The sequence below is a fragment of the Molossus molossus genome, unplaced genomic scaffold (genome assembly GCF_014108415.1).
Source record: "Molossus molossus isolate mMolMol1 unplaced genomic scaffold, mMolMol1.p scaffold_m16_p_12, whole genome shotgun sequence".
In the NCBI taxonomy this organism is placed as follows: domain Eukaryota; kingdom Metazoa; phylum Chordata; class Mammalia; order Chiroptera; family Molossidae; genus Molossus; species Molossus molossus.
In genome coordinates this window covers 51,102,631-51,130,545 of record NW_023425347.1, presented here as the reverse complement: position 1 = coordinate 51,130,545, position 27,915 = coordinate 51,102,631, and the positions used below count along the sequence as shown (strand labels likewise).

The window sequence follows — 27,915 nt, the reverse complement described above, 5'->3', positions numbered from 1 at the left end:
ATATAAAAATATTGCTCAGCACAAGCTAGTTATATATTTATATTATAATATATGTATAAATATGCATATTCATACATATATTTGTATAATTTACTCCCCATCTGCAAGAGCATTTATGTCAGCTACTGTAGTGACTAAATATTGGGCTAGTCTTTCATCACACTAATTCCTACCTCTTTGCTGTGTTTCCCTAAGTAGATAAATTTTATAAGTTTATACCTCAAGCCAGCTCATTTTAACCTGATTGTTGGTTCCATTTTGACTGATACTCTCTGCTTGTATTTATTTCTAATAACTATAGATAACATTTATGTAGCACTTTCTGCCTATTGCTTTCTCTTTCTCTTTCAATCCTCACTGCAACTCTCTGAGGAAACCATTCATAAAATCAACATTTTTAAGAGTAAAAAACTAGGACATTGTCCATTTAAATGATTTGCCTAAAGTTACCCAACCTGTTTGAGTAATAAGTTTGGGATTCCATCTTAATCCAATAGACTCTGCTCTGAACAATTTTAAATTTAAACTGTGAACAACATAATACAAGTTTTAAAATACTAGTGTAGCAGCATTTTTAACACAGCAGGGAATTCCATTTCCAGTAGGAGATAAGGAGATGCAGTCTTTTCCTTAATATCATTTTGCTCTGCTTTCATACTCTGCTTTACCCATAATTTCAGGAAATGTCATTCTAAGGCAGTGTGGCCAGAAGGCAGCAGGCACACTAGGGCGCAATGAGCCCAGTTTGGTGACTGAATGGAAAAAGCCAAAGGGAGGGAAGAAGAAGCCTTGCTCCCTATTGGTTGCAGATACCCAAAGTAAATAGGAATACCAAGGAAAATGCTGAGGGTAGTTTAAGGTTCAGCTTACTGACTCCCTTGCCATTCTGTTAATGTCTAGTTAATGAGGGCAGGTGTTATGGCTTTCCAAAAAAAGGGGGGAATTGTTCTTTCTCATTCAATTCATACATAATGGAGCTCCTAAATTTCCTTCGGTTCTTATTCAGAAGGCAAAATGCTTCAGCAGTAAGTTTAGGACAGCATAGTTTCTGATGGACTTTCATAAAAACAAGAATGGCATGAGAATTGTCCCCATCCCCTCTTTCCTACCCCTACTTTACACCGAATCAACCACCTGTCTTGGTTTGGCTGGCCTCCTGGCTGCCTCGCTGGGCGTCCAGGTCCTGCAGCCATATGGTCTAAGCCAACGGAATCTAGGAAGGTGGAGGGTTTTCTTTCTTAAGTATCTATCATCAAAAAGTTCAACTAAATTCTACCACAAAATGTTTCTCATCCTTCTGTCAGATATGATACACTAAAGAAGACTAGTATTTTATGGACATTTTTATATCCTTAATAACAGTTTCAAAAATGGAGAGCAGGTAGGACGGCGGGCATATAGAAAGCACTCCATACAGCTGTTTTCTCTTCTAACGTTTGCAGGAGCTACTAGACTTGATTGATTTGTATCAATGGACTGAAATGTCCTCCACGTCTTTTATTCCTGACACTCCGCTCACATTTAGGGTTAGGTTTTGCAGCTTACTGATGATATTCAGTAAGAACTTGTGTTTTTGTCACACAGCCAACAGCACAGCTGTGGAGGCTGGTCCCTCAGAGCCTCCAGAGACGACCCCTGCAGGGCTGCTGGCCTCTTCACCTGTCAGGCAGGTGCACAGCTGCTCCTTGTGCCAACAAGGAAGAATTGCCTAATATTCATTAGAGCCTGATATTAGTTTGGGAATATCTATTGGTTTTATGATTTGTCCTTAGGTGTTTTTCAGAAGCATGTGTTCAGTCTTCCCAACCTTATAAAATGAAAAGTGCAAAGATTATATCATCTGTTTTCTTATATCCGCTGATTTCCCCTTTCTCCAGTAGCAGTACTATTATAACTAAATAAACCCAATCTATTTTTATTTCTTTAGACATGTAAAAAGTCAATATCTATCTTATATCAAATATACAGTTGTCCTCAGTTTTGTATCCAATTTCCAATCATTTCCACGAGAAAATACTTAAATTCTTATTTTTAAAATGTCTATAGATATATGATGCAAATATATAACATTATTATTTTTACTTAAATACTAGTATCCATCAGTGTTTATACTGTGTATTGAATAAATTATTTTTAATATTAGAATTATAACTTAGAGAATTTTTACTGGAACATTTTCATGGGCTTTTTGTTTGTTTGTTTGTTTTTCACATTTTAGGTGTACAAGAATTTCCAGAGAACATAAAGTGCTGTAAGTGTTTAACAATTATTGAAGCCAGTGTCAATCCCATTTCTAAGTGAGTATGAGTGATTTCATTTTATTTATTTTATGTTTCCAATGGAATAATGTACCAAAAATGAAGGAAATTTACATAATAAATTAATTTTAAATGCTGCACTTAAAACTCAATTCAATAGACTGATGGGGGAAGAAATAATCAAATCAGAATAATTCAACAAAAGGTGACTAAAAGCATTGCTGAGTAACAATGAAGGCCTGGTCGGTGCCAGTGGGCATTACTTTGAAGCAAACAAGGTCATTATTTTTCTGTGGCTCTCAGGCAACATTCCATGGAAGAACACTGAAACTAAAGAAACAGTTTTTAGTTTTGGTCATGATGGAAAACTAGCATCAAGTATCTGATGAAAGTTCAAGAACATTCCAGAATTTTATGAAAATAGCTAATCGTGTACTTCAAGCTAGAAAAGGAATTAACTATGACCAGAAAAGGTAGTATTTGTGCACCAGAGATTACGGGAAGAGCAAAAAAGACAATTCTATGAGGATAGCAGCAGAATGGAAGAAATGGGTGGTGAAGATGCTGAGATCAGACATAAGGGATTTGTAGTTCATGATTTCTTATTAGAGAAATGCCATGGGAAAATGAGACCCATCATGTGACCATGTTGGTGAATTAGTAATGTCATAGTAATAGAGTGGACCATGAATCAAAAGGCCTTTAAACCATGAAGTGAATGCATTGGATGAGCCATGGCCCTCCATGTTAAGAGTCAAGTAACAATGGAAGTGAACTTAAGATCTAGAAAGGCTACTGACAGTTTTAGTAATATTTGGAAGATGTTGAAACACATCAGTGACTTGGAATGCAGATGATGAATTTCAGAGTAAGACTGGCATTATAATTATACAAAAACTGAAAGCAGGATTTGAGAAAACTTTCTCAGTCTTTTGTCCACATGATGTTAGAGAGACTGAGAAAAACCAAAGCCCATTGGAAAGTCATTTCATAAATGAAGTGTTTTTAGAAGATAAAAGGAAGTCTATGCAAGGAAATTTGAAGAAAAATTCTCTACCAGCTGAGGAGGAGGAAGTTTTGAGGATGGTTTCTCTGTGGAATATGAGAAGAGTCTGTAGATCAGAAGAGGAATGGAATGGAATATAAAAGAAGGAGATTAAAGTTTAGAGGGAGAACTTTACACCAATGAGTTATTAGAGTTTCCTTTGTTCCTCATCTTTCTCAGAATTTGGTACTATCAGGTGTGTGTGTGTGTGTGTGTGTGTGTGTGTGTGTGTGTGTCCATTTGGCCAGTCTAGTAGATGTGCTATCTCATGGTGGTACCTCACAGTAGTTTTAATTTACATTTTTAATCTCCAAGTAACATCTGTCCATGTACTTATTTACTTATAATCTGTATAAGTTTTTAAGTAAAAGTTCAAATTTTTTGTTTATTTATATTTACTTGATTTTTTAAATAAATGATTTATTAAATTTTTTCATATATTCTGGTTAAAAGACCTTTATCAGATACTTGTTTGCACATAATTGCTCCTATTCTGTGACTTACCTTTCCATTTTCTAGATAGTGGTTTTCAAAGAGGAGACATTTTTAATTTTGAAGAAGGCTTATTTATATAATTTTTTTTTTTTTTTTATCCTCACCCGAGGACATTTTCCCATTTTTTTGTTCAGGTAGAGTGCGAGGGAGAGAGAGGAACAGAGAGAGAGAGAGAAATATCGATGTGAAAGGGACACATCGAGTGGCTGCCACCCGCACGACCGACCAGGGCCCAGGGACAAACTGCAACCGAGGTACGCGCCCTTAGCAGGAAACGAACCGGGGTCTCTCAGGACCGCAGGCCGACGCTCTAACCGCTGAGCCAAACCGGCCAGGGCTAATTTTTAATGGCTTATGTTTCAAGTTCCTATCTTAGTGAACTTTGCTAAATTCATAGTCATAAATATTTTCTTCTATGTTTTCCTGTGGAACTTTTATAGCTTAGGTTTTACACAAAGGTCTGATCATCTGAATTTCACATTTAGGCAAAGTGTGAGGGTCACATTTTGTTTTGTTGGTTGGTTGATTGGTTGGTTGATTGGTTTGCATATAGTTTCCAATTGTTCCAGTACTGTTTGTTGAGAACATTATCCTTTCTTCATAAAATCACCTGAGTACCTTTTAATAAATCAGTTGATTATATGTGTTTGGTTCCATTTCTGAATTCCCTGTTTTGTAAATTGATCTATATGCCATCTTCTTACATCAATTCTATGTATTCTTTCAATTACGATTGCTTTATAGTAACTCATGCAATCAGGAAATGTGAGTCCTTCAGCATTGTTACTCTTTATCATAATATTTGGGATAGTCTATGCCCTTTGATTTTTCATATAAATTTTATAATTAGCTTGCCAAGATCTACAAAAATAAATAAAATCCTTCTGGAATTTTGATAGAGATTGCACTGAATCTATAGATCAATTGGGGCAGAATTGTTGTCTCAGAAATATTGAATATGCCTATCCCTAAGCATAGTTATCTACATATTTATTTAGATCTTAAAAATTATTTTGTTTATATTTTATAGATTTCAGCATATAAATATTGTACATATTTTTTCATTTTATTCCAAGTATTATATGTTTTCTGTGAAATTGCAAATGATTTTTCTATTGTTCATTTGTGTATTGCTGCTATATACAAATACAATTGATTTTTAAATATGGACCTTTGTCCTGTAACCTCACTAAATTTACCAATTAGTTCTAGTAGATATTTTACAGATTTGAGATTTTACCTAGGTAGACTATAATGTCACCTGTGAATAAAGAAAATTTTGTTTTATCCTTTCAATCTGCATGCCTTTTTTTTATTTATTTATTTTTCTTGCTTTATTAACCTGGCTAGGACCTACTGTACAATGCTGAATAGAAGAGGTGAAAAGAAATACCATTACCTTCTTTCCAGACTTAGGGAGAAAGTGTCACGCTTTTATCATTATGTGTGACTGTTACTTGTTTTTTCTTACATGCCCTTCACCAGGTTGAGGAAATTTTCAGTAACCAGTCCCTCACTTCCTTTTAAGCAGGGTCCTCAAAGTTTAGACTTCTACTTTACATTCTTTCGAAAGAAATCTAAACTTTCTTTGTGATGTTTTTTAACAGTGTTCGACCTCTGGCCGCTGCTTGGTTCCAAAGCCACTTCACATGTTTAGGTATTTATTACAGCAGAATCACATTCCAGATACCAAAATCTGTGTTAGTTTTCTAATTCTGTATAAGAAATTACCATTAGCCAAGTGGCTCAAAACACTATTTATTATCTCTCAGTGTCTGTGAGCCAGGAACCTGGTCATGGTTCAGGTGGGTTTCCTGCCTCGGTTTCATCAGGCTGCAATCAAAGCATTAGTCAAAATGTGTTCTCTTCTGAAGGCTCAACTGGAGAAGAATTCACTTTCAAGCTCACTCAGGTTATTGGCAGAATTCCTATGCTTGCTGTTATAAAGTCAGAGCCCCAGCATTTTGCTAGCTGTCAGCTGGGAGCCACTTTGGGATCCTAGAAGCTGGTACAGTTCCCAGCCACGTGACTGTCTCCATAGACAGTTCACAACATAGAAGCTTGTTTCTTCAAGGCCTGCAGCTGAATATAGTGAGTCTCCTAGTAAGATTGAGTCATATACTATTAAGTTATGGGAATGACATATTGTATTTGCCACATTCCATTGATCAGAAGTAAGTCACAAGTCCTACTACACACAAAGGGAGAGGATTATACAAGGGCATGAACATCAAGAAGTAAGGGTCATAGGGCTACCTTAGAATCTCTCCACCATGTTTGATATCTAATTTGCTGAGATTTTTATTTTATTGCCAATGGACGTTGAATTATTACAAAGCTTTTTTTAAGCATCTACTGACATGATGATACAGTTTTTCTTTTACAATTTAATAATATGTTTAGTTACATTGATTGGTTTTTGAATATCATTTTAACTTTGCTTTCCAGGTATACAGTCTACTTGGTCATAAATTATCACTCTTTTTATAAATTAATGGCTTTGATTTGCTAATATTTTATAAAGAATTCTCATGAAGCATATTAGTCTGAACTTCCTTTTCTTATAATGTCTTCTTCTGATTTTGGTATCAGGGTAAAACTGGCTTTATAAAAGTCATTGGATTATGTTCCTTTCTATCTTTTATGGAAGTGTTTTATTGAATTGGAGTTATTTCTTCCTTAAATATTGGCAGAATTTACCAATGCAGCCATCTGGGCCTGAAGGTTTCTTATGGGAAAGATTTTAATTACAAATTTAATTTCCAGAATAACTATAGGGCTATTCCAATTACCTATTTGTTTTTCTTGAGTGATCATTGGTAGTTTGTGCTTTCCAAGAATTTGTACATCTCATGTGAGTTTCCACATTTATTGACATCTCAATTTTCATGGTATTCTTTATTAGCTCTTTAATATCTGTTGGTTCTCTAGTGGTGCGCTCTCTTTATTCCTGGTATCAGCAATCTGTCTTCATTCTTTTTCTTTTCTTTTTAATTTATCAGTCTGACTAGAGGTTTAGCAAATTTATTGCTCTTTTCATAAAATCAGATGGGTTTCACTGATTCTTTTAATCTGCTTCTTTACTGCTCGTTTTATTTCACCCAAGTAATCTACAAAGAAGTAAGTCATAAAAACCTTGGAATACAAAAGTTATAGTTTTGAGTGTTTTCATCATAGTTTTAGTTTTAGATATGAACTTTATAGTATAGTCTGAATGCCTTAACCAAGTCATTGGTGAAAATTACTACAATAAAATTAAAAACAACTACTCATTGGACCAACATTTATTGAGAACCTGTTATGTCTCAGGCTTTTAGGTCCCTTATTTCATTTTCATCTTCACAGCAGCCTTGAGAAGTAGATAAATCTTATCTACATACTTTTTTATAAATGAAAACACATAAAGATACTATTTGAATCTCTAGGTTCCTTTCACTATATTTCACCAATTCTGAAGAAACATTTTAGTTTTGGTTTAAATTAAAAGATACATTTTGAAAATTTTGAAATATTCTTAAAAAGCAATGAAAAGGAAATTGCAAATAAATTACTGTGCATTGACTGGATAGATACAAATATTATATAGAGAGTAACCATATGGCTCTGTTTACTCAAGTCAACCTAGTTTATACCTTTTGATGTGGCATGATTAATAATAACTCCCTTTTAGCTCTCAAAAATGTCCTACTTTGAATGATAGATTATGTAGTCACTCTGGTTCTACAACAAAATTAAAAGATAATTATAAAATTAAGGGAGAAATCATGATACAAGTTTGCAATGATGTGAAAACAATTAGATTAGAAATACATGAAATGGTAATGATGGTTATATTAGGTAGAATTGTGAGTAGAATTTTTCTCTTTATGTTCCAAAATTTCTGTAATATTGTTATATAAATTTTATAAATTTAAGTTGTATAAATGTAAAGATTTCAATGTAAAATATATTTCCAGTAGAATGAAAAATTTTACATTGGCTTCTTAATCACAACATATAAAACCTGTGATTTAATTTGGTCTAACTATTCTAGTGGAGGTCAAATCCTTATATTTTTTAAAGTAAATGAAATTAGAAAAGAAAATATTGAAACAAGAATATGTGCAGTCTATATTAATTTATCTATTCCAACAATAAAAGCAGCATTAATAAAAATATTTACATTAGTATTATAGTTAATATTGAAAGATTAGAATAAACACAATACTACACCATGTAAAAGTATAATGATTGCTCCCATTTACCGAGTTCTTAACTGTGGAGCAGATTATTAGTTAATCGGTGGAACAACTTTTGAAGTAGATGTTAGCATTATCGTTTCAAAAATGAGAAAACTGAGTCTTACAAAGATTTGAAAAAGTCATAGAGATAATAATTGAAAGAACTATGATTCAAACCCAGGTCTTTTGATATCTATGCCCTTGTGCTCAACTGCTAAACCATATGGTGTCTGGTTCTATCATCCTTTCTTTGTTGTAGTTTGAATATATAACTTTTAAGTTAAGAAATTAATAAAATAAAAGTGTTTTCTTAGCAGAGAGAGAATTATTTACCAATATATATAAAACACCTGTTCTTTGAATTTTTAATAAATCAGTCAAATGTGGAAAACTTCCAGTTATTTTATGGTAGTAAAGTCATTTCATTATTGAGAGCCCCGTAGCTTAGTGTAAAATGTTGGGTTTCATTGAATAACTTGGAGGAGGATGAAGACAGCCCATGACTGTCATCTATATTGTTTATTTATCTTGCTGGGGAATATCTTCTTTCTTGCTACTCCTTGGATATTCCTCTGGCGATGGTAATATTGACAAATGGGGCCATTGTCTCCGTAAGAAGCTACAAATGTGTACCATAAAATTAAATTAGAAATAAATTATTTAGCAGACCTACTATTTTCATGTGTTTTTTCAAATCATATGTTTTAAAGTACAAAACTAGATCATTGAGGAGACTCTACAATTCCTTGTCTTCAAAGAATTTATTATTTATACCAAGAATAGAAAATTCTCAATACTTGTACAAAAAAATAATTGGTATAAGCATGTTGCTAAATCCATGAATAGAATTCTATGAGGAAAGTAAGGAAGAACACATTAATTTTGAATCTAAGTGCAGGTAACCATTCAATATATTCTTGTTGAAGTGAATTAAAATAAACAATACACGTGGTGTTAAATATAACATACTGTATAAATGTATCCTTTAATTCTATATTTTTAAAAAGAGAATGGTTCAATATAAAATGTCAACTCATCTTTGTTTATAACTAGGCTGAAAAAATAACCTTACTTTGTATTATGGTTTCTCATATAATTTATTTTTGGCAGTCCAATTTTACAATTGCAGTCTGCACAATGTGGTCAACTCAAATCTTCAAAGAAATGTGGTGTATAAGAAGGCAGAGTTTTTAAATTTTGCCAGAGAAGCAGCAATTAAGAAATATTGTTTGATCAAAGTAGTAGTACAACGTAATACCATTTAATGCTTACATATGCCGAACTGTAGACTCAGGGAAACTGGATAATTCAAATTGAATCTAGAATTAGAAAATTAGTATTCTAAACCCTTTTTACTTACTAATAGTTTCAATGTTAACGTAAATCATTACATCAAAGGTTATAACATTTTTTGTATTTAGCATGTATTAATCTTCTTTTCTAAAAAGTCATAAATGATCCTTCTATCAAATGAATATAGTAACCAAAGGAACATTAAAGATAGTAATTAAATGTCGATTGAAATCTATTAAACATCTCTGCCATTATCATAAAAGGTATCATAGTATAAAGACATGAGCTGTAACCCTGGCCAGTTTGGCTCAGCAGTTAGAGCATCAGCCCATGGACCAAAGAGTTGCAGGTTCAATTCCCATCAAGGGCACATACCTCGGTTGCGGTTCATCCCCAGCCTTTGTAGAGGTCGTGTGGGAGGCAACCAGTCGATGTGCCTCTCTCACATCAATGTTCTTCTCTCTCTCCCTCTCTCTCTTTCTCCCCCTATCTCCCACTCTATCTGAAGATAAATGAAAAAATATCCTCAGGTGAGGATTAAAAAAAAAAGAAAAAGATATGAGCTCTAATGTATTACAACAAAGGAAAATATAGAGTAAAACAATTAAAGTTCAAACCTTTGAGTCAAATATTTAATACTCTGAACCCTGTCACCTACTGATAGTCTCAAATCTTAACTCCTAGTAATCTTATACATAAAATATTCATCTTCTCTTCGTCACCCATCTCAGGTGAATTCTTACCTACGCATAATAAAAACCTTCCCTCTTCCCTGCCTCCTTTCTCCTTTATTTCTACTTTCATGAATCCTAAGTCTCTTTTAGAGCAAATTTATGGAAACCCTCTATGAAGCCATATACAAGCAATTCAACTCCAAAATACAAACTGGAACAAGATATTTGCAGCAAGAATGATCAATATACAATTAAGATCCTAAGAAAGTATAAAAATTTCTTACAAATTAATATAAAAATAGTAATTGTGTTTATCTGTATTCTCCAAAAGCAAATGTTTAGAAAAGAATTGAAGCAGTATATTTAGGAGGTGGTCTCAGGAAATACTTGTAGAGGGTGTGTTATCAAGCGATTTACTAGTATAGACCACTGGACCTTAATCTCTCTGGGGAACTCTGGAAAACCATGTCAAACACATGAGAGGGAGCTGAGCTAGTTTGACTCCTGCTAGTCATCAGTTGAGGGCTGTTCTGAGGGACATCAATCCCATGTACCAGGAATGTAACTTAAATATCTCTTGTACAAAAGCATCTATGTTCAAAAATATACACAGAGGTAATGTTTATAATAGAAAATAAACAAGACACTAGAAACAACTGTAATGTTCTTTAAATAAATCACGACATATTCATACAATAGAATACTATGCTATGGGGATCAGTCATCTACATCAAAATGGATGAATTTTACTAATAATGCCAATTGTTAAAAGTGTCATAATTTTCACGGTATAATATATATATATATATATATATATATACTGTCCAAAAAACATACAAAACCACTAGCTTTTACAAAAGATTTAAAAAGGTGTAGTAAAACCTTTAAAAAGCAGAATCATAAGCATCATTCATGAATTTGTGAGGCGAATAGAAAAATGAAGTCAGGGAGTGGCACCCAGAGGGTTTTTAAGGTATCAGTTATTTATTGAATTATATTGTGGGTACACATATTTTGTATACATAAAACATTTTATAACAAAAGATTGGGCAGAGGAAGAGAAACCATGGAATGAAGCTGAGCTATCATGTCCCAGGAGTTGGAGGAGAAGCAGGAAAAGGGATACTGGAAGCCCAGAAGGAGACAACAGTTAATGATGGCCACTGTTGCCAGGCAGTGTGGGATGCAAAGTGAAATGAAGTGAGTGGAATTGGGACCTAAGAAGTCATTGAAGGCTTTGGTGACTGCAGTTTCAGTGACAGAGTCAAGCATGTGCCGGAAAACAATGGCTTGAAGAGGAATCAAAGACAGTGTGGATAGATAGCTCTTTAAATAATCTAGGCAATAAATGCAAGTAGGGAGACAGGTCATAATTTGAGGGGAAAGCGAATTTGAACACTATTTAGAAGTGTTTTCAAAAGGAGCATAGTCTTGTCTAGACCATGGATAAAGGCATTAAGATGATTAAATAGAAATTTAATTATAGGAAAAAATTCAATATCCTTTTAGAAAAAAGTATCTTAGAAAATCTTTGAGTTAAATCTTTTTGGTGAAAACGATTTAAGTATTTTAAATAATTATTTTATCTGACTGGTAAAATTTCCCCGAAGGATATTTTCACAACTCTTTTAATGACTTAAAGCCTTTAGGATTCTGAATGTTCTTGTTCATTTTCAGTGAACAATAATTGGACCAACTTGAATTATAACAAACATACATGATGGGCTTGCTTTAAAGAAATTTTCAATTGAAAGCACAAAATACTCCTTCCTTTTCACATTGGGCAGCTTTAGTCATCACTGTAATAAAATGTAGGCACATTTTAATGATTAAGTGAAAGAGTAAATAGATATCCTTGCCTGACTATATGTGTGAGTATTCTATTGAGAAAGAACATTACATTTAAAATTTTAAAACATGGGATACAACTTGAAATTTCCATTTTAAAAAATCTTGCTGGTGTGCATGAGGTTGGGGCAGCAGGGAATGATGTCACTGATTTTGGCAGTGACATAAATCTCAGCATAGTGGAGCAGCCTGGAGGTGGGTGAGTGCCGTTTATTTTAATAGCAGGCAAAACTTGCAGGCTGTAACAACATGCTCAATAAATTCTTCCATTACTGTAATACCAAAGGAAAGTTGAAAAATTACACTTCTATTTTTTTTCCTTAGAGATGTATATTTTTGTTCTGTTTCTATGGCAACATCGATGCAGTGACTAAACCTTTAACTTCTTTCTAGACTCCCTGATGGCTTCACACAGCTTCTAAACCTGACCCAGCTCTACCTGAATGACGCCTTTCTTGAATTTCTTCCAGCCAATTTTGGAAGGTAAGAATAAGAACTTTAAATGCTTGTATTTTATTTCACTTTAGGTAAGTATTTTACCAGAGCTAGTAGGTGAAGCTTTAAAAGTGACCATCGTGATAAATGTTATTTTTATTCAATAATGTGACATTATTAACTTATGAAACATTTTGCAAAATTTAAAGTAAAATTAGGTCATTAATAATCAAATAAATTTTATAAGAGTTAAATATAAAAATATACAAAGTTATGGAAAAATACACATGAATACTTGAATTAGAAGTTATCTTTATAGAATAGAGACAAAGGAAAATATAACTGGATAAACAGATGTGAGTACTTACTCTTAAAATAAAATAACATCAGAAAATGTTTAGCAATTAAAGAAAAACAATAAACTGGGAAAATATTTCTATCATATATAGGAAGCAAATTACGTCTTTGACTATAAAGAATTCTTACATATGAGTATAAAGACAAAAATCTCATAAGAAAACAATGGGTAAATGACACATACAAGCATGATAAAATGAAAATTGCCAATGAATGCATGAGAAACTTTTGTCCTCACAAATAGTAAAGATACTACAAATCAAAATGACAATAAAATGCCATGGTGTGCTGCATAGTACAGAAATTGTTTCTAGAGAATGAGGAAAGAAACAGCCTCGCACTGCTGACGGAATTGCAAAATGATATGAACTTCATGCAGGGCAGTATGATTTAAAGTTTTGAAAATATTTACAACCGCTGCCTCTGTAATTCATTTCTAGAAACGTATCGCATCATCATCAAACATCACACTAGAATTTATGGACAAGAATATTTATCATTATTTACAATATGAATAAAGTGGAAGCACACATCCATCTAGGAGACTGGTTAAATGTATTATGGTACATCCAGACGACAGTATACAGAGATTTATAGTATTGTATAGGGAAATATATTTTTAATTCATATGATAAGTTATGTTTAGGAAAATATTGTGACAAAATATATAAACTATGTTCCCAATATGAATGTATGTATGCCTGAAATAAAATACTGATTCCTTGGAGTCCGGCTGGTGTAGCTTAGTGGTTGAGTGTCAACTCATGCACCAAGAGATTGCCAGTTTGATTCCCAGTCAGGGCACATGCCCAGGTTGTGGGCCCAATCCCCAGTGGGGTCATGCAGGAGGCGGTCAGTCAATGTTCTCTCTCCTTGATGTTTCTGTCTCTGTCTCCCTCTCTCTTCCTCACTCTCTAAAATCAATAAAGGAAAAAAATTTAAAAAAAAAAAAAGTTCCAATAGTGAATTATTCTCCAAACACTAAGAATTCAGAGAACCCATTTAATTTGTGTTCTAAAGTAGCCTCAACTGAGCACATGTGGAAGCTCAGTTATAGATATCAGTAACAAGAGTGTGTCCCAGGCTGCAGACCATAACGGGTAGTGAGGTGTGTAATGCATCCCTAATAACAAGTATTACACAGCAACAGAGACCGTGAGCACACTTCGCTTCCTCGCAGGACTTCCCCAATACCAGTCCTGTCACAGGACAGATGACGCTATGGATTTTTGATGCACATCCACTTAAAAATGTTCAGATATACATCTTAGAGTCAATGACATATGGTATATTAGATCACTTTGTCCACTATCTAATTACTGTTAATAGTAACATCTAACACACATTAAAACTTATGATGTGTCAGGCATTAGGCTTTATGTGTGTGACATTATTTAAGATTCAAAACCCTACACATTGTCACATACTCATTCTAGATGGGGAAGATTAAGTCAGGAGGGGTTAATTAATTTGCCCAGAGTCACAGAGGTAGAATATGAGAGTCTGGACTTCATCCAGATCTGTCCAATCATAAAGCTCGAGTTCTTGACCACTATGCTATATAATTTGTTTTACAAGATCATTTATGGTCTTGGAGGAAAGTATTGCCATGTTCCAGTGAACACGGCACTTGGAATTTAGTAGTATTCAATAATCTGTTGAATGTATACAATTAAACAGTGAATATATTTTTATAAAACATAAAATGTAGAAGGCTGGACTCAGTGATATCTTTGAAAGATCTTTATTTTTAGGAAATTCTGATTTTACAAATGATTTGTCAAATTTGATTTTGACAAATGATATTTGTTGTTCTTTCATGTTGATATGACCCTATTCATAATCCATTTGTATAATTCTTTAAAATCTGTAACCATGGCATATAATATTTGGCATAGTTGTTTAGATAATACATGATTATTGACTGTACCATAGCAACATTATTTTATAGAAAAAACTTAAGAAGTAATTTTTAAATTTATTTCTACAGACTTGTCAAATTGCGGATCTTGGAGTTAAGAGAAAATCACTTGAAAACTCTACCAAAGTAAGTGACTGTGTGTTTTCCAAATTTTGAATTGTAATTTTTTTCACTAGTAGGGAAAAATGTGACTTTTTATTTTGGCTATGCTTTATCATTCTGGTTGAGTGAATTTTCTATATTTTTTCTAGAAACTGAAAAATATAGTACATCATAAGAGATTCACATTAAGTAAGAATGAATCCTGCCTTATAAAATCATACAATTACAAGGTGGAAAGAGTCCATTTAAGGCATCTTATAGCTAAACTTACACACCAGGGAATTACTGCATTGGAACTTATGAAATTGATATTTTTACACTAAAAAACAATCAACAGTTTCAAAAGGTTCAACTCAATATGATGCTTAATTTTTCAAGTTAATTTATGAATTGTGATATTTTTCAGCTTTTAAATCAAGACAAAACAAAAATATTACATAAAAATAATTAAAATTTTCTAGAGATCCTAAAGTGGTTTGGAGAAAATTTATATGTATACATTCTTTCAAACTGTTCTTTTTACTAGTCTAGTTAAAATTTGGCTTATATGAAAACACAGGTTATTTTATGTAAAAACTAATACCTAAAATTTCATGCAATGTTTAATTTAATAAAATGCTTTGTTTTACCCTGCCTTGACTTATTCATGTTTAATAATAGAATTTTGTGTTGTATAGAAAACACCTTTTTGAAACCCCAAAATTATTCAAAATAGAGTTTTTAGTTCAAATAGATTAATATGGCTTGCATATGTTACAATTAAATTGTTGAAAGTACCATGTTGCTATTGCTACCTTCCTGCAGTATTGCAGAAACATATTTGAGTACAGTGTTTAGTTTTTCAAAAAAAAGCAAGGCTAGAGATTTTCCTCTGCTGAACCAAAGCTCCATTTTATTTTTCCTTTTAAATTCTTTTCCTAAGCAAACTGAACTGAATTTCATTGATGTTTTTTAAACCAATATTTCAATAAAATACCTCCAAGTACATTTTATGTATGCTATTGTGTATGAAAATTTTGTCCATTCAATACAACACTTTCAATAATAATATTGATTTCATCTAAATATATACATGGGGTTAAGACATCTATTCATGCCTCCGTAAGTGGAAGATAAGGAAAGAACACGAAAAGGAGGCACATCCCTGTATCTGGGTACCCTGATCTTTGGAGTAGCCTTTCTCTAAGCTAAAGCATTGTGGGTGCATGTAATGAGGGGCACCACCTCTAGGTTGGGGGCATAAACAGAGATGGGAGGATGGTGGAGAATGTCACCGGTTCAGTATTGATCTCCTGTAAATGTAGCCCGTGCCACCATTTCCATGCCCAGTGCTCCATTAGTAGTAGAGCATTGGTAAGCAGAACTAAACCACGGTGGAACAGCAGTTCCCCCTCATCGAATATGTATATATGTTTAGATGAAAGAGAACATATTAACTGTGTGAGGAGAATCCTTTCCCCTCTGCACTCAAAAGATGCTTTTGATGTGAAATATAAAATAAGTCTAACATAGGTTGTCAGGTTTTGAAATATACATTTTTAAAATATAAATGTTAAATATAAATTAAGGCCTGACTATAGATTGCATGTATGGACTTCATCTGAGACGGCTGTGAGAACGGATCAGATTAATGATCACCAATGCTCATAATTGGTGCATGGGTATTCTGTAGCTTTGGAGACTGTGGTCCATTATCAAACAATTAAATAAGCAGAATAATATGCATTCAACTCTATTTGGCTCAAAAACAGTAAAGATGTATGAAAATGACAATGGGTCTCCTGGGTAAACAGTTATGCGTGTATTACTTGTATAGATGTTGCAGTTTTCAGGTTTAAAAACATTTTCAAGTTATTGTCCATCTAGTGTGCTCATTTTTTCAACTTATAGACAAAAATCTAAAGAACTAGAACATGCATAAAATATGGAGAACTGCATCTTAGTTTTCAGTGTCTATCAAATGAAAATTGCAGAAAGAAGTTCCACCTTGAATGAAAATAAACTGGGTTTTCACTGTGTTTCATTATACAAAGCACCTGCTGATCACCAATCTAGGCCTGTGACCGAGAGATATATGAGAGCTTTCTACTGTCCTTTCCTTTCTACTTCCAGTGAAAATAAAGAAAGAAATGTAGTTTTAGGAAAAACAATTTAGTTTTATAGTAATTACTCCAAAAAGAGATAGCTCACAATTTCCTCAGGGATACAAATAAGATCCAAGTCTTCAGTAAGTTGCAGTGATTTTTTTCTTCTTTTCGTCTTCTATCTTAAAATCTTTATGTCTGATAATCTGTGCAAAAGGTAAAAATGTGTAAGAATTTTGATATGCTATGCATTCAAATGTGTATCCCTTAAATAAACTGAAAGAAACATTTTGATATGCGCAGATTCCAGAACAAAGTCTTCAATTTATTAAATAGAAGTCAGTATTATACATTTTTATACTGTTTTGTGATCATTCCTAGATATATCAATGATTGAGAAAATTAAACTTCTCAGATGCACATTTGCTTAAAAATCATTGAAAGAGTCCGTCTTGCCCTGGCCGGTTTGGCTCAGAGGTTAGAGCGTTAGCCCGCGGTCCAGAGAGACCAGGTTCGGTTCCCAGTAAGGGCACGTACCTTGGTTGCAGTTTGTCCCCGGCCCTGGATGGGTCGTGCGGTGGCAGCCACTCAGTGTGTCCCTTTAACGTCGATGTTTCTCTCTCTCTCCCTTTCTCTCTCTCCCTCCCACTTTATCTGAACAAAAAATGGAAAAATGTCCTTGGGTGAGGATAAAAAATAAATAAATAAAAAAGAAGAGTCCACCATGACTATGAGTAATAACTGAGGACATTGAACATCTGAAGAAACTAGATAACTGAAGAGAAAAGCCTTTAGATTTCAAGATACAACTTTTCCCCATAGCAGAATTATTCTCTCAGTTATGTTTTCTGAGGACAAGTCGGAAATGAGTTAGTTCTCACTTTGACGCTTTTGCACTAGCAATTTCTCTGTCTAGAACTCTCTGAGCACAATCATTGCATGGCTGGGGCTTCCTTATGCTTTTTACTGTTCTTCAGATCTGGCTCCTCACGGGCTTTCCCTGATCACATCATGTAAGATCGTCCCTTCTTAGCCTTTACATTTTATTTTCTTACATTTTATTTTCTTCATAACAAGTTCTCTGAATTAGTTGGACTCTGTTTGCTTGGAGATGATTTTCTCAGGAACACTGAAGTTCCATCAAGGAGAAGGTTTTATTTTCCTTTGATGTCACAGTTGAATCTTCAGGGCCTAAAGCAGACAGTGAGCCCGGCACACAGTGAGTGCTCAACCCAGTAACTAAACGAGAAGGCTGAGGCAGGGATTCACATAAGAAAGGCTATCATATGACCTGGACATTTTATAAGTTGATTTCTCCCCATAGAAAAGTATATGGGATCATCAGTATTATAATCAGGTGGGTCTTTGGTGAGCACCAGAGAGAAGAGGACAAAGGTAAATTATTGGGGGGTTCTCAAAGTCTGATTGCTGAGCCTTGAATTTTAAACTTACACACACACACACATTCTCTCTCTCTCTCTCTCTCTCTCTCTCTCTCTCTCTCTCTCGTTTCAAGTTACACATAATAGCTAAGGCATGACAAGAGACAAAAGTAAATTCAAATTAGTAAAATTTATATTTATAACCACTAGAAATACCCAAAAGTGGTATGACATTTCTTTTGTTGTTAAAATGTGTTACATTTATTTAAGAAACATAATATGTGTTAAGATAACAAGAAAGGGATAAGAACAGTGTTTTAAAATGAAATTTAGGAACTATTTTTGTGGAAATAACATAACAGCATATAAAAAGTTAGTAATAATGGTGGGTTTTACCTTTAATTAAAAGTTTTTTTATATTCACGAGGAGAATTTTTCTAATACCTTAGTTAAAATGTGTGCTGTCCATTATAACATATCATGACCAAAACGAACTTTGTTCTAACCAGAGCTAAAATATGATTTCATGTAACTGTGTCGGTGATCATTTTAAATATGAAGTAATATGAAGAAAAGTAAACAGATTAAGTTAATATTAATGTTTATATTTGTCCTGCCATCTGACTGTGCAAGGCTTATGAAGCCCAGTTCCTCAATCTGCTGTCATAATACACTAAGGAGAATATACCAGACGTGTCTCAGCAGAATTACTGGGGCAATATCAGGAGACAGAGTAAACCCTAATGAACAAATCCAAAGGGGAAACGGGATGAATTTGCTGTATAAGGAACTCTTAAAATTGTTGGAAGAAGGACTTTAGCGTGTAGATTATAAATCTGAAGTAGGAACATTTTTTGGATCATGAACCCTTCTAAGAAGCTAAAAAAGTAGTGGACTCTAGACAAGTATTATTTCTAAAATTCCAACTCTGCCTATTTTCAGTACATTTGTGGCCCATTGTGAGTTTTCACATTTTTATTTTTACCTAAAAGTAGATTATTTGGCATGTTATGTAAAGTAAACCACATCAAAAGATGCAGAATATTCTGAAAGCGCGCCAAAATGGGACCGTCGGTTTTAAAGTACCAAAATTTGTCAAATGGGTAATTTCAGTTATATAAATGTTTCTAGTATGTTTGCTCAAAAGAAATATTTTATTGAGAAAAAATTCATTTGGTTCATACATAGAATTGTATTTCACTATCATCTATGACATTTTTGAACTCCCTGTAGAAAAAAATTATTAAAGAATAAATTAAAGAAAAAATGTCCCAAGTACATGCATGATTAATGCTCTGTGACTACTAAGCTACGTATGCTTGAAAACTAATAAACAGTGTATTCATTATGATTTTATTCCTTAGGTGGCATTGTTTTTATTTAGTGATTTCCCACTGAAAATAAAGGTTCAGAAACTCTACAGTATTCCCCTTCTCTGAGTGTGTAGGGACCCACACACAGCACACATATTCACAGATGTCAAAACATTGTGCCTTATCTAAACAGTCTAAGAAAAAAGATTCCTTGAATTATAAATATAAATTAAAACCAGTAAAGCACTACTAGTGAAAGGCATTAGATCATGAAAGTCTAGGAAAAAAACTCAGAGACTATTTCAGATGGAATAAGACTAGAGATGTTATAACTAAAAATAGGGATTCTGAATTGGTTCTTTTGCTTAAAAAAAAATATTGGAACCACTGGCAAAACTTGCATGGGGTCTGAAGACTGGATGGTAGCCAGGTATCGATGTTAATTTCCTAATTTGGATAGTTGCAGTTTGGTTTGGTTGTAGAACGTTCTACTTTGTAGCAAATGCACACTAAACTATTTGGGATGGTTTGCAATGAACTCTCAGTAAGTTCAGAAAAGTTATTTGTATGACATTTTGAAACTTTTGTAATTTTATGATTGTTTACACACAAAAACTTTTAAAAAGAGATTTTTCAAATGTAAATTCTTTAAAATAAATAAAAGCACTATCTCATGGAGGAAATTACTAGCTTCATTTATTACATACTTGTAGATATAGAAGGCAAGAGGAGAATTTGCATTTATGTACTAAAATGCTCAATTATTTATGAAAATTAGCATTTTTACACATGTGATAAAGGTGCTGCATATATGAATAATATATGTACAGTGTACTTATTTTTTTCTACCTAAATGGTAATGACTACTCTCTATCTATAATTATCACTCAGATTTCTATTCATTTGCTAATAATATATTGTTTTCATATAAGTTCATTTATTCTTTTCATTTCATTTATTTTTATTTATTTTTTAAATATTTAACCAAAATTTATTGAGCCAAGAATTTTCTATGCTGGTCTGCCCCAAATAATAACAGTAATAAATTTTTTTTAAAAGTATTTATTTATTTATTTATTTATTTATTTATTTATTTTTATTAATTTCTTTTTGTTACAGATGTTTCTCATTTTTCCCCCATTGACACCCTCCTCCCTTTCCTCCCCACCCCATCCCCAGCTTTGTTGTCTATGTTCATTGGTCATGCATACATGCATGTAAGTTCTGTGGTTTATCTCCCCCCCCCCATTCCACCCCTCCTCTGAGACTTGTCAGTCTGTACCTCCCCTCTGTGTCTCTGGATTAATTTTGTTCATCATTTTGTTTAGTTCATTATATTCCACAAATAATTGAGATCATATGATATTTTTCTTTCTCTGCTCGGCTTGTCTCGCTTAGCATAATACTCTCCAGGTCCTTCCATGCCATCTCAAAGGATAAGAGATCTTTCTTTCTTACAGCTGCATAGTATTCCATTGTGTACATGTACCACAGCTTTTTAATCCACTCATCTACTGATGGACACTTGGGTTGTTTCCAGATCTTAGCTATTGTAAATAGTGCTGCTATGAACATAGGGGTACATATATTCTTTCTGATTGGTGTTTCAAGTTTCTTAGGGTATATTTCTAGAAGTAGGATCACTGGGTCAGATAACAGTTCAATTTTTAACTTTTTGAGTAACACCATATTGTTTTCCATAGTGGCCGCACCAGTCTGCATTCCCACCAGCAGTGTAGTAGAGTCCCCTTTTCTCCACATCCTTGCCAACACTTGTTTGATGATTTGTTGATGGAAGCCATTCTGACAGGTGTGAGGTGATACCTCACAGTTGTTTTAACAATTATTCTTTTTAAATAAGATTATGTTATAGGCAGACTTACAAAAATAGAATCTACTTATGTTTTCCTTATTGAAACTTCTCTTCCTTTATTATCTATTTTACTACCAGTTATCATTGTCAGCATAATAAAAAAAAAATCATAAAATACTATGTATTCTGCACTGGACAAGTGTGACTAAATGATTTTCTACTCTCATTTCAGTGATTCTATTAATGAATTCATTTCATTTAACATTACTTTACTAGTTACTTTAATTAAATACATCAGTAGGTTCCATGGTTCTGTTGTAACAAAAAATTCTGTTGTCTGGCACAGCTTACAAATTTTTGATGATAACTGTTTCTGTGACTCTAATAATTGGATACAATGTGTTTTTATAATCATATTACCTTTTGTTTTTACCAGTATATATCAATTTATAAGGCATGGTGTTTTACTAAACCCATCATACCATCCCATTCTGGGTTATCTTCATCAAAAGTGACAATATGACAAGCTAGCTAATAAAGGGTAATCATATTAGTGACCTCTGGTTATAGAGAATTACACTTAGAACTAGGGATTTTCTTTACTTCTTGTCACCTTGTCTTATACTTTAAATTCAAGTGATATAAGTGATCATTATAATATGCTATATTTAAAAGCATTCTATAAATTTTAATGCATTATAACAATGTAATTCCCTTCTAAAATATCAAACACATACTTTTAAAAAATTCACAGAAAGAAAGGCTATAACTTACTGTCTTGTGAGCTAATTGTATTTCTTTTTAGCCTACTTTCAACATAAAATTAGGATTAAAATATTATGGTGAGCCAAGGATGAGTCCAGTCCATTGAGGAGCCAGCGAGAGGGCACAAGAGCCCAATAAAATCATGAAATACAATTGCTCTTTTCAGAGTACTTCAATCAATACCCACTCTGATCTCTGATGATTTAATTTACTGAAAGATAAAAACCGCTTGATATAAAACAGTGAGGTTCAAAGTGGCGTGGCTTCCGTTTCGTTAGATCCAAGGCTTAGTCTCTCATGGAACAGCGTGCCTGTACTTGGGTGTTTCTCCTGGAAGAGCTGTCGTGTACTTGAATGGGCATATACTTTGCAGTCAGACCCACCTGGACTTCTATTCAGGCCCATGCCACTCGTTTATGAATTATTTAACTCCTTGGAGCGTCAGTGCAATTATTTTTAAAGAATACTATTGGTCCTTACCTCCTGTAAACTGTAAATTTTAGTTTGGGTCATAGTTGAATTAAATCCCAGGCCTTGTTTTAGACACTGCCTGTGACAGTACCATCCACCTTATCACAGACATTCGAATTCTTGATCCTCTTTTCCTCTCCAGTACCCTGCCATCAACTATGTCCTACCTAAGCACTTTCTTCTTCCTTCCGTTGTCGTCCTATTTGAGTTCTTTAACATTACTTTACTTGCCTCGGCCTCTAGTAACTCCTCCTTCCTTTTATCCCTCCCCTTGGAATCCATCTCCTTATTGCTGTCAGAGCTTAAATGAGCACATTTTAATGTAAGTTAAAAGCTCAAATCAATTTAAAAGCTCAAATCACTGCTCACAGTTTTCAGAAGACAAACATGTCGAGACCCTTCATAGTTGAGTTTAAGCATTTCTACTCTCATCACCTCCCAACATTCACCATCCCGCAGGGTCTCTCTGCTACATCCAGTATACAATCCACCTTTGTATCTCCAAACATCTTTCCTAGAACCTTCCCCTTTTCTTCTGAAAAACTCCAAATTATCCTTCCTTTTGCTGTGAAATTGGTCATAAATTCTGCATTCAGAGAGTTACCTTTGAAAATCTGTTACAGTTTTTCAAGGCAAAGTTTTCATAAGAATTTTGATCTAATTATATAGTTTGACTTAGAAATGTAATAGCTTAATTTTGTGAGGCAAGTTTTTTTTATCATCTTGAATATGTTATTTAAAATTCTGACTCTACAGTCCAACTGTTAAGTAAGTGAAGCTGAACAATATGCTTTTCTTTTGTGATTAACAATAGTGGGCCTTCGTGGGGTATTGGTGAATTGCTTTTCACTAGAGCTTGCTGTACTATAGATGGTTGTCGATTTATGATGTTTCGACTTTACAATGGTGCAAAAGTCATACACATTCCATAGAAATTGTAGTTTGAATTGTGAATTTTCATATTTTCCTGGGCTGGCGTTGTCGATTTATGATGTTTCGACTTTACAATGGTGCAAAAGTCATACACATTCCATAGAAATTGTAGTTTGAATTGTGAATTTTCATATTTTCCTGGGCTGGCAATACACAGTCCATATTCTTTTATGATGCTGGGCAGCGACAGAAGATTTGCCCAAACGTAAGCTAATAAAAGTGACTGAGCGAGGCTAAGTTATGATGTTCAGTAAGTTAGGTGTATAAAGTGCATTTTTAACTTACCATATTTTCAATTTACAGTGGGTTTATCATGGGAAAAAAAACAACAAAACAAAACATTGTAAGTCAAGGAGCACCTGTATTTTGGCAAGTGCAAGAAAAAAACTAACTTCAGGAGCTATTTTTTATCCCAGTATTTTAAAAGACTTCTCAGCCATTCATGTTTTGATTTTTACTTTTAGAAAGGACTTGTGGAGAGAAAACAGTAAACTACTTTATTGTTGGTAGTTGACTCCATAATGCACACGAAAACAAATGAAATGTATCTAACTCTCCACAGAGTGTCTGCTTTCCTGTGCCTCCTCTTTCCTCTCACTCAAGTCGGGGTTGATTCAGGTCTTTCGATATGACAATACATACTCAAGAAGGCTTGATTTCTTTTTGTTGATGCAAAAGGAATATCTCTAAATTGCTCTAGTTTTCAACAATTTCTCTGACATTTAACATCAGTGGTTAAGCAATATTAAAAATAAAAATTTACATAAGATATTAATTTCATGACTTTAATTCCCTCTAATGTATATTTTTATTTCCCTTTAGTAATATGAGATTTTAGTTTGTCCTTTCTTGACTTTTAAACATTATGATTTCTTTCCTTTCATACTCCTAATTTTATTATGTTTAGTTTTACATTGTACACACTCTAAAAAATCCCAAACCTTTACGTAACTATTTATTTTTCCTTTATATTTAAATTTTTAAAATACATTAAAGGACTTCTGTTAACATTTAGTAGATAATAACAATCTTTTCTAGTTATAAAGTAAATGCCCTATAATTTTTTTTAATAAGAAATAAGATTAGATTAAAATGCTATCACTTTTCAAACATTAGCTGCTTAGATTTATGTTTGTTATAAAAAGATAGATTTAAAATAGTATGTTACATGAATTGGTTAAAAGTAAGAGTAACACATTATTAAGAAATATTCGCTGACAATTTGGATAAATTAATTACTTTATGTCTTTTAATTACATTAAAATGTCATTAAGACTATGGACTCTTCTTATTGTAGCAAAACATTTCTAAATTAAACAGATTCTAATAGCAAAATTTTACTTTGATTAAATGTCTCATGCAATTTCTAAAAGCACACCAAAAAAAGGCATTTCTTATACTAAATAGAATCTTAAAGGGCATCTCTTTATTACATGCAATTAAATGAATACACATGTTAAAATATACATATATGCTTTAGTTTATTAAAGGAAGATTTTATATCTAAAAGCTCTATTTAAGAGAGAATATAAGATTTAAAAACCTTTGGTTTTAATTTTATTTGATAACATCCAAATCACTAAACATGGCATTAAAGACCCTCCAACCACTCCCCTACTTAACTCCCGAAATAGGACTTGCAGGTTTGTGCCTCTGTACACTTACTGATGAGTTCTTTCTTCACGTGACTTCATATCACATATGACTTTCTCATAAACCAGTTTAAAAATAACTGAACGTGTACCTAGTATGTACCTAATGTGTCAAACACTCTTCCAGATGCAAGAAGATATGACAATGAACAATAGATTCTCTCTTCTTCGGTAACATTCAAGCCTGGCAGAAAGAGGCAAGCCATTAACACAAATAAGTGAATAAGATAGGTAATTGCTGTAAAGAAAACAGGGTAATGTTACAGAAAAATTTGGGGGTTGCCTGTTGTTTTTATATTTTTCGTTTCATTGCTTGGTTGTTAGTTTGAGGGTTTTTTCATTGTTTTGTTTCTTGGACTAGGCTGATCGGGGAAGACCTTTGTAAAAGATGGCATTTGCATTTAGTCAAACAAGGCAGGAACATAAAAGTGAACATTGCATTAGCAAAATATTGATCACTCATAAGAGCATGATAAAGCTGTTTCAGTGATGCATTAGGTACAGCCTCGTGGAGTGGTTGAGGAGAGAGGAGGGATTAGCTAGAGAAGGTAACAAGGCAAAACAATAGAAATGGGGAAACCTTCAGACCACTAAGATATAATGGTGACATAGGAGACAGAGCAATATTCTAAAAACCCACTTTCCATCCACAGTCACCCCTAAATTTAGCAAACATTCCCTGAGCACAGACCTAGGGGGACAGGATTACACGGCCATAATAGTATAACTTAACATCAATAAAGACAAAAATTAAAACTGAGTTTAAGTATGACATTAAAAAAAAGAAAGAAGTACAACACCTTCATGACATTGAGCTGCAGAACTGAACCCTGAAAGGTGGCAGTTAACTGGAATGGGACATGGTGTCATGGATAAGGATTTTTTTAAAGATGTATGATGTTAAAGCATATTTGCAAGCTGATGGGAAGAAACCAGTACAAACAGAGGAGTTAATGATGCAGGAAAGAAGATAAATAATTACAAGTCCAAGTTCTTGAGGAAGTGAGGGGATGGGGTGCAGAGCTCACGTAGAGGAGGGGCCGGAGCAGCAGGGACCCATCTAACATGGAAACTAAGGGTCCTGGACAAAATGCGTATGAACACAGATTGGTGGCTTGGGAGTGGAAAGATGAAAACGTTCTCAACTCATTGCTTTGCATTTTTCTATGAAGCCTGAAGAATCATCAGCTGAGGTAGTGGGAAATGTTGGAGATGGAGGAAATGAGAGAAAACGTCAAAGAGCAGTTCTCTGGGAGGAGGGGACCTGAATATGTGAGGGGGTGTCCGAGAGCCTAGCGGTGTTGGCTGCCCATTTGAAATGTAAGTTTATATATTTGAAGGAAATCCATTCAGCAGCATTGAGCACTTTTGCAGAAGTTCAGATACATTGCTGCAGGCACAGAAGGGGCAGCTGGCTGGCTTTTGCCAAGCATGACAGATGGAGGAGGAGGGGCAAGGGAACGTAGGCTTTTTACAAGTGAGTGACCGGGGTACGGAGTACAGAATCTCGGGTGGGGGGTGGAGGGTACCGAGGAAAGAGAAGGAATGTTTCATTTGTCCTTCCTCCTTTTTGATATACTACGAATTTTTAAAGTACAACCCAAACATCACTTTGTAAAGTGTCTCCTGAGACTTCAGGAGCAAGCTAATTATTCCTTACTCTGCTACCATAGCATTTTGTATATTCTTTATGACAGCCTTTATCATGTTGTACTGGATTTCTTATTTGTGAATTGATCTCCAAGAAAACTGTAGACTACTAAAAGAAAGAACAGCATTTTATTTATTTATCTTTATATTGACGAGAATGTGGGGCATAAAGAAAGTTCTCAAAGAATACTTGCTGAAATAAAGACAGGCCAAGCGTTAGTGCCCAGCAAAATGCCAAGCAATTGGTGGGCACCTGACGAATACTTGATTGATTGTAAACACCAGAAATGAATAGGAAATTGAACTCTGTGATATTTTCTCATTAAATAATTTGTCCACTGCAGCTGCCTCTCGATTATTTAAAAATGAACTCCAGCAGACTGCATTGTTTTTCTTTCTTCTCATTTCTCTTGCATACCTTTTAGCCGTTCCACTCATTGTTAGCCTTTAAAAGACTATAGTATAGACGTCACATTGGTGTTGCTCTCTTATCTGTGTTTTTAAAAAATATTGGCACTACGAAGATGTGGCTTAAACTGGCACTTTTAATTTACACATAGTCTTTATTTTCCTGGGTTAGTTAACTGAGTGTTATTTTCATTGAAAAAGTGAATGTCAACTTTGGATATAGTCTTGGACTATGTTTCTTTATAAGAAAACATGTTATAGTATTTTTCTATAGAATGAATTTCCGTAACATTGTGTACAAAGAAAATTGTGTCCCAATGAAAGGAATAGTGAAGGTACAATGTATTGTGAGGTGATATGGCCTCTTCCAGATTGTCAAATATTGTTGCCTGGGAAGCAAACCATTTGATGCACTTTGTATACAAATATCCATCATGCAATTATAATTTGCTATAGATGTATTTTACCAAAGTTTTTATGGCTTACTAAATGCATTCTACTTGAAAATGTTTACAAAATCTTTAAATCTCCTCTAATACCCAAATGCAATTACTGCACATCTCCTAATGAGACTGCTCTCATGGAAAAAACCCACTGAGAGATGATAAACAGTGTGCTCCATTGTTGTATCAAAGGAACCATTATTCGTTAGTTTGTGATCTATCTGAGATTTTAAAATAAGCCACTTTTTTTAATCCTCACCCGAGGATATTTTTCCATTGATTTTTTTTTTTTTTTTTTTCAGACAGAGTGGAGGGAGGGAGTAAAGGAAGTAGAGAGAGAAAAAAAAAAACAT

General features: G+C 33.8%; 1 protein-coding gene across 3 annotated transcripts in view; it reads left to right on the top strand.

Moving 5' to 3' along the window:
* LRRC7 (leucine rich repeat containing 7) overlaps positions 1-27,915 on the top strand; it is a 460,161-nt gene that overhangs the window by 216,055 nt on the left and 216,191 nt on the right. For all 3 annotated transcript variants that reach the window (XM_036256050.1, XM_036256051.1, XM_036256052.1), the window contains 3 exons: positions 2,219-2,297; positions 12,227-12,316; positions 14,616-14,672. In XM_036256050.1, coding sequence (XP_036111943.1) covers positions 2,219-2,297; positions 12,227-12,316; positions 14,616-14,672 — 226 coding nt within the window. The remainder of the gene's footprint in view (positions 1-2,218; positions 2,298-12,226; positions 12,317-14,615; positions 14,673-27,915) is intronic.